The sequence below is a fragment of the Tiliqua scincoides genome, chromosome 8, assembly GCF_035046505.1.
Source record: "Tiliqua scincoides isolate rTilSci1 chromosome 8, rTilSci1.hap2, whole genome shotgun sequence".
In the NCBI taxonomy this organism is placed as follows: Eukaryota; Metazoa; Chordata; class Lepidosauria; order Squamata; family Scincidae; genus Tiliqua; species Tiliqua scincoides.
In genome coordinates this window covers 20269834-20286072 of record NC_089828.1, presented here as the reverse complement: position 1 = coordinate 20286072, position 16239 = coordinate 20269834, and the positions used below count along the sequence as shown (strand labels likewise).

The window sequence follows — 16239 nt, the reverse complement described above, 5'->3', positions numbered from 1 at the left end:
TGGAAGTCATGGGGTGCTGACTGACAACAGCTATCAAGTATTCATGCAGAAGGGTACCATGGTGGAAATGGATTCTGATTGGCTGCTTTTGCAGGGTGGAGTAATTAGAAATGAATATAACATTATCTTTGGTATAACACTTCTCTAGAAACATACTTACTGTACCTGAAAACTGCACAGGTAAACAATCCTTGTTTAGGCCCACTTGGCTATCTCAATGTTCCTTAACCACAAAATAATATATTTAAACAATAAACAAACGAGTGAATTATTATTATTATTAACAGTATTTATATACCGCTTTTCAACTAAAAGTTCACAAAGCGGTTTACAGAGAAAAATCAAATAACTAAATACAGATTTTAAACATCTCAAGTGGATTTTTTAAAGAAAATTTTTAAGTGATTGCAAATCACTCAATTATTAAGGATAAAATAAATTTAACCTTGTGTAAATTCCTTATCCCCCCCCCCTTTTCCCATCTATTCTGGATCTTCCTATCAATTTGGAGACTCCTGAATAGAATTCAGCATCCTGAAGGGGATGCTGCTGAGTCAATTCAAGATACTAAATATGTTTGCCTCTTTGTTTTTTGCCCTTTTTCTTCCCCAAAGTAACCAGTAACAGAAATCTTGGCATTGAGCTGGCTCTTTGGACTGTAAAGTCCATGTGATTCCCAACAGTGCCAAAGTCAAGGGCCTGGGGAACTCTTCATCCCCAGTGTCCATTACCACAGGTAAAGCCTGGTTTTAGCACCCACAAGTTATTAAAAGTAGAGTCATGCACTTGCCTTGTGTTGCTTCGTGTGTGTTTTGCATTTCTTTTTAAGTTGTAAGGCCCTTTTGAGAGTGACCGTCTTTTTTTATTTTTATTTTGTTAAAAAACTACTTTATTGTTGTTAACAATAAATGAATAATAATAATCATGTATATATTCTCTCATGGCTTTTTAAAATGTGATATTTTGTTTTCTTCTCTGATCAGGACTTGTGGCATATTTGACAATACCCGCCAGGATCCCACAGGATTGACAGCAACTCTTGAGGCAACAGACCTTGTTGGAGTGTTGCACATGCTGTATTGTATTCTTTTCCATGGCACCATTGCAGACCCAAGCACAGCAAGCCCAAAAGAGACTTATGCTGAGACTACTGTGCAAGTGGCTCTTCAGAGCTTACGCTTCTTCAATAGTTTTGCTGCTCTTGATCTGCAAGCTTTTCAGGTATTTTTTTAAAACAGTGATTAATATTATATTTATATCCTGCCCATCTTTCAAAGAGCTCAGAGCAGTATACATTGCTTCCCATCCCATTTTACCCTCACAACAACTCTGAGAGATAAGTCAGGCCAAAAGATAGCAGGCCCAGCCCACTGATCTGATGAAAATTGGGGAAGCGGCTGTTTTAAGTAGCAGATTGTCTGTGGCAGGTGCCCCCACACCTGCCCCATGCATGCCTTATTACATCCCACCAATCACCTTCTTGGCTTGTCCCAAAGGTCAGTTTCCTCTTCTCCTCTACCCACTATAGAAGAGAAAGCAAGAAGAGTGGAGTGATGGAGGTCTAGTGTCTCCCAAGCAATGCCTTAAGCCCCTGGTGCACTAAGTAATGCACTAAGCCACTGGTACTCTCCTCACTTCCTCTGCCACACTGGGAAGAGGAGGAGCAGAGGGTTTATGCTCTGTGTACCATTTTGTGCTCACCTTACGAACCTGAGTTTGATCTGAGGGAGGAGGAAGAGGAAGCATAGGTGCCTGAGGCTTTGTTCTGCTTGCTTGTGTAACAAAAAACCAAGGTAGATTATTTTGTTTCCAACGCTGCTCCTGAGGACCAAGGTGCAAGGGGCTGCAGCAACTGGAATCTACAGAAATCTCTCTCACACACATGAATACAAAGGGTCATTTCAATCCAAGCCATTACAAAAACTTCATTTCAACTGGAACGCCAGTCAAAAGCAACATTTGATTTCTTTGACTTTGAGACTGTCTCTATTAATAAAATCTCCAGATTTAATAGAAATATTAGTTGCTTGGATTCTTTTTTAATCTAATCAGCCAAGTACAACTAAAATTGAATGCACCCATTTTATTTTGCAAGCAACAAGTTTTGCTCCAACATTGTTTTAATGTTTCAAAGTTCTCAGTGTTTCTTTTACATTCAGCAGCTGCTGGTTTTCCACTCTTTTTAAACGAGGTTGGATTAGTAGTCAGGGCAGGCAACTCTTTCCTCAAAAGGTTGTGATCTCAAGTATGACCAACAATGACAATTAACATTAGCACAAATAATCCCATGGTTCATCCATTTATCTTGAAAGTCTAAACAATTGCAAGGTGTCAGAGAGAAGGAATGCAGGATACTAAACTGCCATTAAAAGTGGTTTAAGGAGGAAATATAGTTTCCTTGAAAAATGACTTTAACGTTTATCTACAAATTTGGTGCCCTGTGGCTTGTTGTTATCGGAAAAGGTTAAACATAGAACTCTTGGCTTGAAGCATACAGAACATAAAAGATGACTGAATTTAGGCAAATGTCACCACATAATATCCAGCAGTAAATGATAGAAGGGAACCATCAGTGCAAGTCCCAATTAAATGAATGTGAGTTTCTGGAAGAGGAAGTTCCCCAGAGGTTGTGTTCCATGATTTTGGAAAACAGGTCCTATGAATTGGTACCAGCCATGGGAGCTAAATGGAATCTCCAAATTCAGAAGGGTAAACAGCAGGGCTGTATCCTGTGCCTGCTATGGGCTGTGTCTGCTATGAGCTTCTCAGAATCATGTCATTGGCTTTGAGAGTAATGGGATGCTGGACTAGGTGGACCATTGGTCAGATGCAGCAGTGGTCTTCTTACAATGTTCTGATATTATGTTGTGAAGACTGAAATGATTATCAAGGCATATTTACTTGGGCAATGGAAGGCATCTCTTTTGTGTTCCAGTAGATCTGGGAGAAAAATCCATTTTGTGCTGAATGCTGGACTGCTGCGTATCCACTCTTACATGTAGGGTTCAGCGCATCTATTTTACACAAACTGTAAGACAGGAAGCCAAGAAAAATATAAATGATGGGTATTTTCCCACAGGCTTGTAGAGTCGTTTCATTCAAGTTAGTAGACTTTGATGTTCGTTCCTCATGCATCACTTTCCCCCTTTGACCTCATGTCGCTTTTTCTGGTTGACATGTTTATTAAATAGAGACTGTGGGCTGTGTAGATAAAATGGACTTCTCCTGGATCTCCACAGCACAAGCAGTTTGCCTGTTTTCTCCCCCTATAGCCATCACCCTGCCACTAACAAGGTTTTACTTATTTAAAAACAATTATTTCAAAAGTATAACTTTCTGTACAAAAATCCCAGACTGGGTGTGGGATGTGTGTGAGTTTTTTTGTTTTGTTTTTTTGGGTGGGGGGAGGACTATTTTTTGAAAAAGAGCCAGTAGAGCAGGGGTGTCAAACATAAGGCCCACGAGTTGGATGTGACCTCCAGAAGCAATTTCTCCAGCCCCTGTTATAATTGGCTCTCTTAGCATGTTAACTGGGCTCTCTCATATCTTGAAATTATGAACAAGATTCACACATTTTCTCTTCTGTCATTTGCAATTAATGAGTTTCTGTGTGTGAACAAAGTGCTTATTTCTGGCCATCATTTGCTTAATGATGTTACTTCCTGCTTAATGATATCATTTCTGGCCCTCAGCAGACACCATGAATGCTGTTTGACCCACTATATAAAACCAGTTTGACACCTCTGCAGTAGCAAATCACACCTTGGGGCTTTAGAAGACTGCTTGGTAACAATTTTCCTACCCCTGCAAGCTTCTCCATGGGAAATGAAGAAAGCTTTACAGGTTTACAGAGACAGCTGCAGCCCATCCATCAAGTGATGGTTGGGCTATAGTGGCCACTCTAAATTTTTAGGTGAGCAGAGAGAGAGCTTCCCTGGGGGCTTAAAGGCCAACTATGCTGTTTGTTTATTACGTCATCAGTGTATGTAGTGCTCTGCTATAAAAGAGAAGGCAGGTCCCTGACCCAAGGAGCTTGCAGTATAGAACTAGATAAAAGGGAAATGTCAGGGGAAGAGAAGAGGAAGAGGGCAGTGAAAACAGGAGAAGAATATAAATTACTGTATTAATTTCAGCGTAGTTGCAGTAAGGTAAAGGGACTAGAGTTAAATGTGTAGTTTGACCCTTGCATGTGTGGGAGGGACTAGGTTTGTTTATTTTTTTTTTAACTTAAAAAGCAGTCATGAGGGGTGATCATGACCATGGAGTGAATCCAGTGTCCCTCACCACCGCTTGTGGGAGAAAATGCAAAAGTAATTATTTTGTGTGAAAAAGTACTTTCTTTTATCCATCTTGAATTTATTGCCACTTGGTTTCATGGATAGACCCCAGCTTCTCACATTATGGAAGAGGGAGAAAAAGTTCCCTTATTTATTCATAAAGGACCTTGGGAGACCTCTCCCTTTTGCATGCTACATATAAAGTTGGGCTTCTATATTGGTAAATAGAATTGTCTTTATCACCTTTCAACACACACACACACACACACACACACACACACATTATTAATTGAAATTATATTTTACACTGTTGCTAAAATCAAGAATGATACATTTTTTCCTTTACTGAAAACTGGTATAAGAATTAAATTTTCTTGAAACACGCACTGCATGTCTGATTAAATTGGCCTTTTAATGGTAACATTGCCAGCTAAGCATTCTTCGCATTTTTAAAAATTAAAATGCAGTCTTATTTACAGTAGGCACATATAGGGCATATCATACTGAAAAGATGATAAATAAAAATTAAGGGAATATTCTCTGAACTTTTAAAAACAAACCCTCTCCCTCCTTAGATCTTGTTTGTACTGAATACATCACAAATCCTGATTTAAGTTCTAGGCTCAAATAGTGCTTTTTGGATTCATGAATCCTGTTTAAGTTGGCGTGAACAGAACTATGCAGGCCATATGATTGTAGTTGCTGTTCTCATTGTTTTCCTTTGATATCCATAGTTGATGCAGTGACCATTCTTTTCATGTTGTCTTTTCTCCCCAGTCTATCGTGGGTGCAGAAGGATTGTCCCTTGCATTCCGACACATTATAAGCTCTTTGTTGTGGCATTGTTCCCAGCATACCTGTGAAGCACTACTGCATGAAGTCATTGTGTGTGTGGGATATTTCACTGTTAACCACCCGGATAATCAGGTAAGGGCATCAGATTACTGCTCACCTGGGCTGTAGAGTTGCCAACTCTTACCAAAGGAAGCTCTGATGCCTTTCAGAGCAAAAATGGCACAGAGATATTTGGCAAGTAGTCCCTCCTTTATTGCAGTGTTGCCACACCTTGAGAAGCCATATCAACCTAACCTAACGTTTTTTCTGAAGTTCATTCAAAGCAGTTGAGAGGTGGGAGAGCCATGACCCAACCTGCCAATATTTTGCTCTCTAAAGCAGCTGCAGGGGGCTCTGTTGGAGCAGTGGTGCTTCAGGAGGAAGTGTTTTAGCTTTTCCCTGGGATACATTCTAGGCTTCCATCTTTCTGTCTCCCCACATTTTGGGGGGGGGGATCTTTAAAAATAGCTCCAGTGGAAATAGGAAGGCCTGTCCGTGTGACAGCAAGGGGCAGGGGTGACAGCTCATCTCTTTGCAGGCACAGGGTGCTTGGGCTAGCCCTGGTAAATCTCTCTCTCTGAATTATTGAGCTTTCCCAGATGTAAATCAGAGCAGAATATGTTTTTAGTTCTTGGTTTTGAGGTATTTGGGCATTGGTTAACCAATATATTTTGTATACTCATTTGTCCTGCATTAATTTATATTTTTTTCTGTGCTCTTTTTCTGAATGTTTTTATTTAGAACGTGTGTTTACAAATATTGGAGCAAGTGGATTTTTCCTCCTGCCAGTATAAATTAAAAGGCACTTTTGGGGTTACAGTATTTTTGGACCAACAGTGAGCGGTGAATAAAGTTTCAATAGCTCTTAACCTCAACCTTTTAATTATATGACAGTTAATATTTCAAGATCTTTTCCTTGTTTGGCTGCAGTCCCTCATAACGCTAAGTAAAGTAAGGACTTGCACTTCTCAGAGCAAGGGTAAAAAGCAGTGTTTGAAATATGAAGCAGAATTCAACTCCATTGGAGCAGAGATCCAGAACTCCCACTGAGTCCCTGCTGTTCTTTCAGGTGCTCTCTGGTCCGTATTTTGGGAATGCATTCATTCTGCGTTCTCAGGAGGTGGCATTGTGCTTTTTGAATTCCCCTTGCAAATACAACTTGGTCCAGTTAGCATATGAAAGTGTTGCAAAATGCTATCTAAACCATGAGAGATGGAGGCACATCTTTAGAGACAGATGTGACTTGTTAGAAAGGACTAGGCAATAGGAGTATGCCAGAAACACTAAGGAACAGAGATTCCAAACCATATCCATTGTGTGCCCGTTACTGTTGGTACTTGCACGCTATGGCAAAAGTCTGGATCTAAACAGGGTGAAGAGATCAAAGCAGAAGTGTAGAACAGGAGAAGATGATGGGCAAGAGCCTGAGATGCTCCAGCCCATCACCACTCTCCTTTCCTCCACACTTCTTCTTCCACTCTATTGCCCTCTTCCTTTTTGAATCCAGGGTGTGGGAGGTGACAGCAGCTGGCATGCCACCAGTGTTTGGCACATCAGCTCAGGTGCCAAGAGGTCTTGGGTCTGGCTATCTCTGAGCCCAATTTCCATCTCTGCCACTGTTTTAGAAGATAAGGAAATGCTCAACCTCTGGAATGAATTTCTCCTGCAATTCACACAGCGTCATCTGCAAATTTGAATGAATCTCTACTCTTGTCTTTGTTAGCCCCCATTGGGCCTATTCACTTAAGGAAACAGGTCCCATGATACATCAGCTCATAAGGGAAAGCTGTGCAATAAGAGTAATGCTTCAGCCTCCGAGTAAGTTAATCAGGAATTTACCATAGGTTTGTAGTTTCTAATTAAAAGATTGCTGTTAATTAGCAAACTCATTGCATCTTGTGACATTTTCCATTTTCTCTCTTCTATCTGATCTAATTAATGAACCCAATTAGTATGTGTTGTTCACCATTCAGTTGATTAGCATTTTATATTGGATAATTGAATGTGATAATTAAATTAACATGAATGACAGATGATTTGCCTTCTGCATTACTGCACTGGGAATTAAAAACAACACACTGTATTTGCATATTCATTGTTAGTGAATATTTTTAATCTGGCAAATCTTGCAAATTGAAATAGTAGGGGCGTACATGATTTTGTATGAGAGGGTGCAAAGTTGGTTGGCATTGTTCATTTGTCTGGCTGTTTAGTGAATCGTAAATCTAGTTAAGCATATAACATCAACCACATATTGCACACTGCTTAATCCAAGGATCTAACAATACAATACAGAAACGTGAACATTTAACTTGCACCTGTAAAGCAGACTGACACACTATATATGGCACAGGGGATTTTTAAATAATTTCTTCTGCTGACCAATATTGTAGATGAACACAGTCTTTCCACTGAAACATGATCAAGTCTACTGAAGTAACCAGTATCTTATTTGGGCGCAATACTAACTTGCACTGGAACAGGCAGGCCGACTGGCCTGCACTGAATCCAATACAAATGGGCTTGGGTGCAACTCCAAGGAATAGTATTTTATGCCCCTTACCCCATGTCGCACACCAGCCAGCCCCATGTAGCTACTTGGATTTCACTAGTGCATATCCAAGCAACCTGTGTAACGCTGTTTGGGCAGGGGACATAGGTTAGAATCCAGCCTGCTCTGCCGGTTCCACTCTCCCTTCCTGGGCCATTGTCCCCTGTCCAAAACACCCCCTCCCTCCCTCCCTCCAACATGCCATCCTCTCCATCCCCCTGTGAGAGCCTGTCCAAGCTGGCACAAACTTACCCTTCTCTTGGCACAGGTCCAGTGCTTCTAGGCCAGTGCATATCTGTGCGAATAGCTACACTCGTGAGCCAGTGCAAGAGACTTTCACCAGCTTGGGAGGGGGGGGTTAGGATTGCTTTCATTCATGCTCAACCTTAACTAACATAAGAATCTTGCAGGGTCAGGCCAAAGGCCCATGTAGTCCTGTATTTCACAGTGGCCCATCAGATGCCTCAGGGAGCACACAAGACAACAAGAGACCTGCATCTTGGTGACACTCTTTTGCACCTGAAATTCTGAGACACCCTGCTTCCAAAACCAGGAAGTTGCACATACCTATCATGGCTTGTAACCGGTGATGGTTTTCCTCCAGAAATCTGTCCAATCCCTTTTAAAGGCATCTAGGCCAGATGCCATCACCACATCCTATGGCAAGGAGTTCCATAGATTAATTACACGCTGGGTAAAGAAGGCTTCTCCAGGCTTCATGCACTGGAGAGGACACTCCAACTTCGCCATACGGCATCGGCGCAACACGGGAAGCAGCAGTTTACCAGTTATAAGTCTTCGCTCGATTGGCGTAGAGCGTGACACCAGGGGCTGCTTTTAACGCTGGGAGAGATCATTGCATCTCATTGCACAGCTACCGCCCGCCTTAAATTGGGCAGTCCCCAGCCAGTAAGGTGCTGCCTTGCCATGGTCCGTTAACCTCACAGGATGGGTAGGGTTTAGGGTGAAAACCGACAAGCGGATCGACAATTCTGCACCAGAAAACAGAAAACTCCTGCCCTAAAGATGGGCACCTGGAATGTTAGGACAATGACACCTGGCTTTTCTGATGACCGGATCCCAAATGATTTCCTCTATGGAGAACTCGTGCAGGGAAAGCGCCTGACAGGTAGACCACAACTGTGATACAAGGATATCTGCAAGAGGGATCTGAAGGCCTTAGGAATAGACCTCAACAGGTGAGAAACCTTGGCTTCTGTGTGTCCTGCTTGGAGGCAGGCTGTGCAGCATGGCCTCTCCCAGTTTGAAGAGTCACTTGCCCAACAGACTGAGGCAAAGAGGCAAAGAAGGAAGGCCCATAGCCAGGGAGACAGACCAGGGACAGACTGCACTTGCTCCCAGTGTGGAAGGGATTGTCACTCCCGAAGTGGCCTTTTCAACCACACTAGACGCTGTTCCAGAACCACTTTTCAGAGCGCGATACCATCGTCTTCCGAGACTGAAGGATGCCAATGATGAGGGTAAAGAAATATTTTCTTTTCTCTGTTCTAACTCACCCAACACTCAATTTTAGTGGATATTCCCTAATTCTGTCTGGTGTTGTGCAAGAAGGAAAAGAACATCCCTCTATCCACTCTTTCCATCTCCTGCATGATTTTGTGTATCTCAATCAGGTCCCCCCTCAGGCATCTTTTTTTCTAGACTGAAGAGCCCCAAACACTGTAGTCGTTCCTCATAAGGGAGATGCCCCAGACCAGTAATCATTTTGGTCTCAAAAACTACCTTTTACTCTACTAACTGTTGTTATGTTGAATTTTGGAAGTAAGAAAAATGAATTTTTTAGCTTTATCTTTAACTCCTCCTCAGTGCTAGTGTGGATGGATCTTCCATTTTAATTCACTACAATGCCTTGATGCAGCACCACTATCTCACCTTTATTTCCAGGCATTGGGAGGAGGTGATGGGGGAGGATATGTCTACCCATGCTGACATCCAGAGCCCACACCTGCACTGAAGTGGCTCAGCAACTGGCTGAAATCATCTGGGCAGTTGGAAGTAGTTGTCATTAATATGTCAATGTCACATGCTGCCTCTCCTTTTCCATCAAACCCAGGGAGGCTGTGGAAGTCCTTAACCAATGTCTGAGATTTATGACTATCTTCTAGATCAGGGGTGTCCGAACTTTTTGGCAGGAGGGCCACATCACCTCTCTGACACTGTGTCAGGGGCCTGGAAAAAAAAGAATTAATTTACATTTCAAATTTGAATCATTTTACATAAATGAATATATTAGAGATGGAACTTATATGAATGAATGATGGTCTTGCAATAGCTCAAGGCCTGTAAAAGGCCTTGCACAAAGCAAAGCCAGCCTTTCCTTTGCTGCTGCTGCTGCATCACAGATGTGAAACAGCAAGCAGTGGAGGGAACCCTCATCCCACAGCTCATGCAAGAGGTTGAACAGTTGGCCAAAACGCTGAGAGCAGTCGCATCAGGCCGGCACGGGCTCCAGCAAGTCTCCAGAGGGCCAGAGGCTCATTGGAGACTAGGGACTCTCTGAGGGTCGGATTGGGAGTCCTCGAGGGCCGCAGGTGGCCCCAGGGCCGGGGTTTGGGCACCCCTGTTCTAGATCAGGGATGTCTCACTTGTTTCATACAGCAGGCATTTTGGTGCCTGCAGAGGGCTGGAAGTAGTGTCATTAAGATGATGACGATAGGCACTTTCCTCACTTAGGAACTCAGTAGAAACAAAGGACAAAAGAGAAAATACGAAGATCTTGCTCATACTGTCGAGATACAAGAGAGCCCAATGATCATGCAGGCCACCTTTTCAGCAGCACTGCTTCTGCCAATGCACCATTTTGCAGCTCAGCAGCTCATGGGTGCTGGAAGAGCCCAGTTACCACAAGGGTTGGATAAAGAGTTTACTTGAGCCCTACCTGGCCCATGTCCCTTATGTTTGACACCTTTGATCTATTTGTAGACTAACAAAGTCAATTCCACAAGCCTCAAGCCTGTGAAACGTATTTAGTGTTTATTAGCAGTAGTCAACTCAATGGTTTGTATAACTAATGAAGGTTTATTAACTTAATTCAGTTAATCTGAAAGTTAATCCAGACAAATTGAATCCTTCCTTCCCCCTCTCTCACATCACAGGCACCCTTTCTTTCTACCCCCCCCCCCAACACAAACAAACCCAGCTATTTTCTTTTCCCACCTCTGTAAGAGAGTGTGGGCTGGTGACAAGCTTTTTTCTGCAGGAACAAGACTCCGTCCTCAAAATCAGTCAGAGATGTGTTGGCTTTGTCAACTCTTTTTGTCCTTTCCCTTTGCTTCCTACCTTCAGACAAATGTGCACATATGCCAACATGTGAACAGCCATTTAAAATGAGGACTGTGGAACCCCATAACTTTAAAAATATATACAAAATGTTTTCTGCAAACCACAATTGGGCAAACTGCAATTTCCTGGATTTTGGGGTGGGGGACATAATCTGAACTGGTCATGCGGAAGGTCATGCAGAATTTTGGTAAAAAGGTCATGCGGAATTTTGGTGGGGGGGGTCAGCATAAACAGGGTAGCAAACAATAAACAGTAAACACTTTATAGCAAACTCTTTCATTCAGTGTGTTTTTAGTAGATTTTTCTGAAATTTTTCCAGATTATACACCACTCTGGATAGGGCTGCTGTGCCAAGTTGCATATGAGCCAGATTTTATAATGAATAGAATTTGTAGGCTGTATAATGATAGAAAATTGGGAAAAGTGCTGTCTTTAGCTATAGAGTTTCTGTTTAATTAGTACACTTTGTGCAAAGATGATGAAATGAATTAAAGTTGAGTGTAAACTTGATTTTTGGTTGTTTGTTCTCTCAGTGGTTCTCAAACTTTTAGCACCAAGACCCACTTTTTAGAATGACTGTCTGGGACCCACCAAAAGCGATGCTATGGCCAGAAGTGACATCATCAAGCAAATTAAAATAAATTATAAATAAATAAATAAAGTAAAACAAATAATTAAATAAGGGGAAGCCAGGCATGTTTCACCAAGTCAGTTTTCTCTGTGGCCTGCCTGCAATAACACCTTCCCACAAAAAGAACCAGTAAGATTTTCATCCCTACCCAGTGCCCAGTTCAATTTCTTATATTTAAACCATATCACTATCAGGACCCACCTAGCTTTACAAGTCTAAAAAAGAAAAAAAATTCACCTTACCAGCTCAAGCCTCAGTTTTATTCTTTAATTGGCTAGGAGGCTGCCTTTTGGAGCATTTATTGAGCTCCACTTTCATCAGATCAGGACCTTTGTGGTGGCCTTGCATTCCTCTTTGTCTGGCCTGACCATGAGCCAAGGCATGGTTGCTTACTCATGAGTAAATTCAAACATGTAGCTTAGTTTTGCTTTCCATAGGTCTCAATACATTCATCAGCTTGGAGGGAGGAACTTCCTTCTCGGCTGTTTTTGGGGGACTGTGTTCATCAGATTGGGACCATTCTGGTGTCCTTGGATTCCTCTCACCTTCCCCTTTCCATTGGACTAAGGCAAGTTTGCCTGCTCACAGGTAAACATGTGATATGGCTCAGTTTCACTTTCCATAGGGCTCCATGCATTTTCCTTCTCAGCTTTACAACCCACCAACTTTGCGACCCACTAACAATCAGGTTGCGAACCACAGTTTGAGAAACCCTGCTCTGTGGCATTCAATCTTAACTAGCCCTTTTAAATGAAAATTACTGTGAATTGATCATATAGTACAATTAACATATTTAGCTTCTTTTAAAATGCCTTTCAAAATTGTGTTTTTAAAAAGTACGTTTTCAGGGCAATCTAATGCATTGAATTGGGCATAGGTACATGGGCATAGAAATGTAATCTCAGAATTTTAAAATGGAACCAAGTGATCCTTTGCATCTGATGAAGTGGATTGTAATCTAAGAAAACGTGTGCTGAAATGAATATGTTAGTCTTAAAGATGTTCAGTATTAGGTGGTGACCAAAAATATGTTTTGTCTGTAAGTTAGAGCATTTCCAATGTCATGACTCGAAAATGAGAAGAAAAGAGCTTGACCTGGACGATGACATACCCTTCTGATTAAATGCCTACAGTCTGGAATTTGTTTATAGAGTAGCAAAGAAATAATGCAGATCTGACTTGAGAGAGACTTGCAGTATGCTGCTTGAAGCTAAATGATTTCTTTTATGCAGTTATCAGTAGCCCCGCATGAGCACTTGAATTGTTAAATGGTATATTGTACTATTTTAGACCCATACACTTCTGAAGTCAGGTTCCTGATGCTTTGAAACCATCAACTGCTTTGTATATCAGGATGTGGAAGGGAAGCAAGCAAAATCCCCAAACCCCATTTCAAACAGTCCAAGTGTTCATAATGGCCATGTTCCAATGTGTATGGCGAGTGCCATGTTGCGACCTTTTAGACCCATTAGCTTTTTAGCCTGAGCATCCCTATGAGAATTGCATCTGGAGAGGGAATAAGATAGCTGCAAAGAAACACGGTCAAGTAGAAAGGAGTGTCTTTTCACCCTTCACTTAACATAGAATTCAACTTTGCTTCAAATAATACACTGGTGGTGTTACTATTTCACTCCTCCAACAAATAAATAGTATCGTTCTACTATTAGTATGTTTTTTAAAAAAATCTAAGCCACCTTGGTCTCTTCATGATGGGGAGAGGAAAGGCGAGATCTAAATATTTTAAATAATAATTTCACTCACATAGGATTATGCCTAGAATGGCTATACACTGTTTTCCAAAGAGCTTAAAAGTTGTGTTTCAATTTACATTATAAAGGCTTACCTTGTTTCTACCAAGGCATTTTTAATTGAATATAAGAAAAGGAAGGAAAAAAAAAACCACTTACCAAAGCAAACTCTTTTTTTTCTGACTGGTTTACTGAAAATGTATCTATTATGGTGCGTAGGTGGGTGTGTGTTTTAATGTATTATTTTGTAATAATGCCTTTAGAGATATTTGGTTATTGGCTTCTTTAGTGTCCTGTTGTCAGGATGGAAAGGTGGGGTGTAAGTATTTAAATAAATAAATAACTACAAGATGCGATTTATTTCTTTTTTAATTGAGCCACAATGGGTGGGAGGGGTTGTCTGGACAGCTCCTTGATAGATGGGAAAACAACCTGTCTAGTTAAGATCAAATGCTATTTGCAAATGGACTGTTTTGACCAGCCATGAAAAATCTTACTTGCCCTTTGATGACTCTTAGCACAGTGCCAGATTTTTACCAAGAACATTTCAAAGTGGGATTTAGCAGATTTATTTTAAGCAGGAGATAACTGAGGACAGTAGTGAATATATTTAACTATTCTTCCAACTATCTCATACCGGGGAATTCTTGCTTGGTTTGTTTTTGATGAGTTGTTGATCAGTTCCTCTCTGATGTATGCACAAAAATAATTCTGGTCTACCCAACATTAGAACCACACACGGCAATTTCTCCTTCAGTATTTCCATTGCATTGCAAGCTGAATTCTCTGGAAGGTCATGGTTCTTCATATACCACTCTTCCTTGTTCTATAATCTGCTGTTCACATTAAAGCAGGGGTGTTTGCTGTAACCCCCTCACTAGACCCTCTAGAATCTGCACAGGGGTAGCCCATCCATGAGACCAGCTTAAAAGGTCATGGCCTAACCCTTCCTCAGTCCCTGTGATACAGCAGCACCGGCATGAGCTACGCAGCATCCCACAGGGGATTTTTGGCTGATGGTGGTCTCCTCAGGATAAAGGGACATTTGTCCCCTTGCATTGGTGTAGGCCCCAGCAGCCACAACGGCTCAACTCAAACCTGTGCCAACAATATCACTAGCACAAGTCCGAGTTGCTCCATTGGCGGATCAGGCCCAGGAAGGGGTTTGGATTTGGTGTCTGCTGCCACCACCAAACCTACCCCATCTCCTCCCCGTTCTGCCTTCCCCCACCCAGTTCCATGCCCTGCACTGGACCTACCTGCTCCAGCAGGCCTCCTTCACTCCACTAGTGTGAACAGGAAGGCTCAGGCCTGCCTGCCAGCACACCACAGAGCTGCACTGCTGCAGAGCACTTTACATTGCTTTTGCAGCAGGCTTCACCAGCCAAACATGCATTCCACCAGTGTGGGCCTTCAGAGCAGATTTGCAGAGCAATCTGCCTCCCATCTATTTTCACCACACCTGCTCACTGGATTGGAAAAGAAAGAGGGGAACTAATTGAAAGACAAAGTGCGAGGACAGGAGAGTGATGGGCCAGAGTGTTGAAGATGTGCTAGTTTATTAATTTCCTCTCCTCCACTTTGTTCTCTTCCACTCTGTTCTTCCTTTTCAAATCCAGGGAATAGGGAGAGGAGGTGGAGGAGTGACAGAGGCTAGTGCACTGCCAGGTTAAGAGGCAGCATTTGGTATGCTGCCTTGGATGCTAGGAGTGCCGGCTCTGGTGGCAGTTGGGTGTGAAGGAACAAAACTATGCTGCATCGTTTTTCCTTGTATTAGTTTATTTTGAGATTCTTGTTTTACACCTGAAGTATCATTGAAGGAGAGATTCAGCAACTGGACGAAGGCTCTCATCCTCTCTTGTCTAGGATGGACAAGCCATAGAAGCAGGCAATAATTTTTTTTTTCCAGAGAGCTGACATCTGTTTCAAAGAAGAGCATTGATCACAGCAGGTACATTCATTCCACTTTTGCTTTTGTTATTCAAGTTTTGTAGGGGGCTGTGTCATTTCAGAAACCTGCAAAACCTGTTTGATCAGAGAAGATAATGAGACAAAAGAGTTGTGTGTGCATACTGTGGGACACTATTCCTGCCTCAATCACTTTTAGCTCTCTCCAGTTATTACCCAGCTTATCTGTTGCTGTAGCCTAAAGCGGAACTGTAAGCCATCAGAAGGAAGTGTGCTTATATTTGCTGATCTCACTTTCATCGCATTGTAAGTGAAACATCACAACAATGCTTCTGTGCAAAGGAAGTGCTAATATCAAAGATAAATAACTTTGGAATGGAATGGGCAATAACAGTTTGCTCATGACTCTATCCTACAGCATGATTCCCACACCTTTCTTCTTCTTTTAAATTGTAACTGTTCTGTATTAATAATGATGACGATAATAATAAATGATTATTGTTGTTAATTTCATCAGTGGGCATTTTCAACTTACAAGTGCTAAAAGAAAGACCCTTGCCCCATGGAGTTTACAGTCTAAAATTCAACACTGGAGATGGAGGCAAGGATAAAGAGGGGGTGGATATGCATCTGTTTCAGGTACACATGCTTAGGCTTATCGTTATTTGTTCAGTCATTTTCCATGTGCAGAAATTTGAGAGACGAGAGAACACCCTTACCAGCAGCCCTTCTCTCCCAGCACCCATTCAGTCTTTCATAGACTGAGTACAGTATTGTTCTTTTTTTTTTTCACCCAACTAGCTGTATCTGTTAGGGTATACCTCCAAAGCAGAGATGAAAGATTGATTCCTGATTTGCACAAGCAGAAGGGAACTCCCATTAGAGGATTCCCTACCTCTCCTTCCCATTAACAACCCCCCAAAAGCCCCAGCTAAGGATCAGGGGATCCTATGGAACAGCCTAGGGTTGGACGCAGGGGAACTGCAG

The 16239-nt window shown here is 42.0% G+C and overlaps 1 protein-coding gene across 2 annotated transcripts in view; it reads left to right on the top strand.

The window, feature by feature from the left end:
* Window positions 1–16239, top strand: part of SCAPER (S-phase cyclin A associated protein in the ER) — a 183024-nt gene that overhangs the window by 153054 nt on the left and 13731 nt on the right. For both annotated transcript variants that reach the window (XM_066635063.1, XM_066635064.1), the window contains 2 exons: window positions 984–1221; window positions 5055–5204. In XM_066635063.1, coding sequence (XP_066491160.1) covers window positions 984–1221; window positions 5055–5204 — 388 coding nt within the window. The remainder of the gene's footprint in view (window positions 1–983; window positions 1222–5054; window positions 5205–16239) is intronic.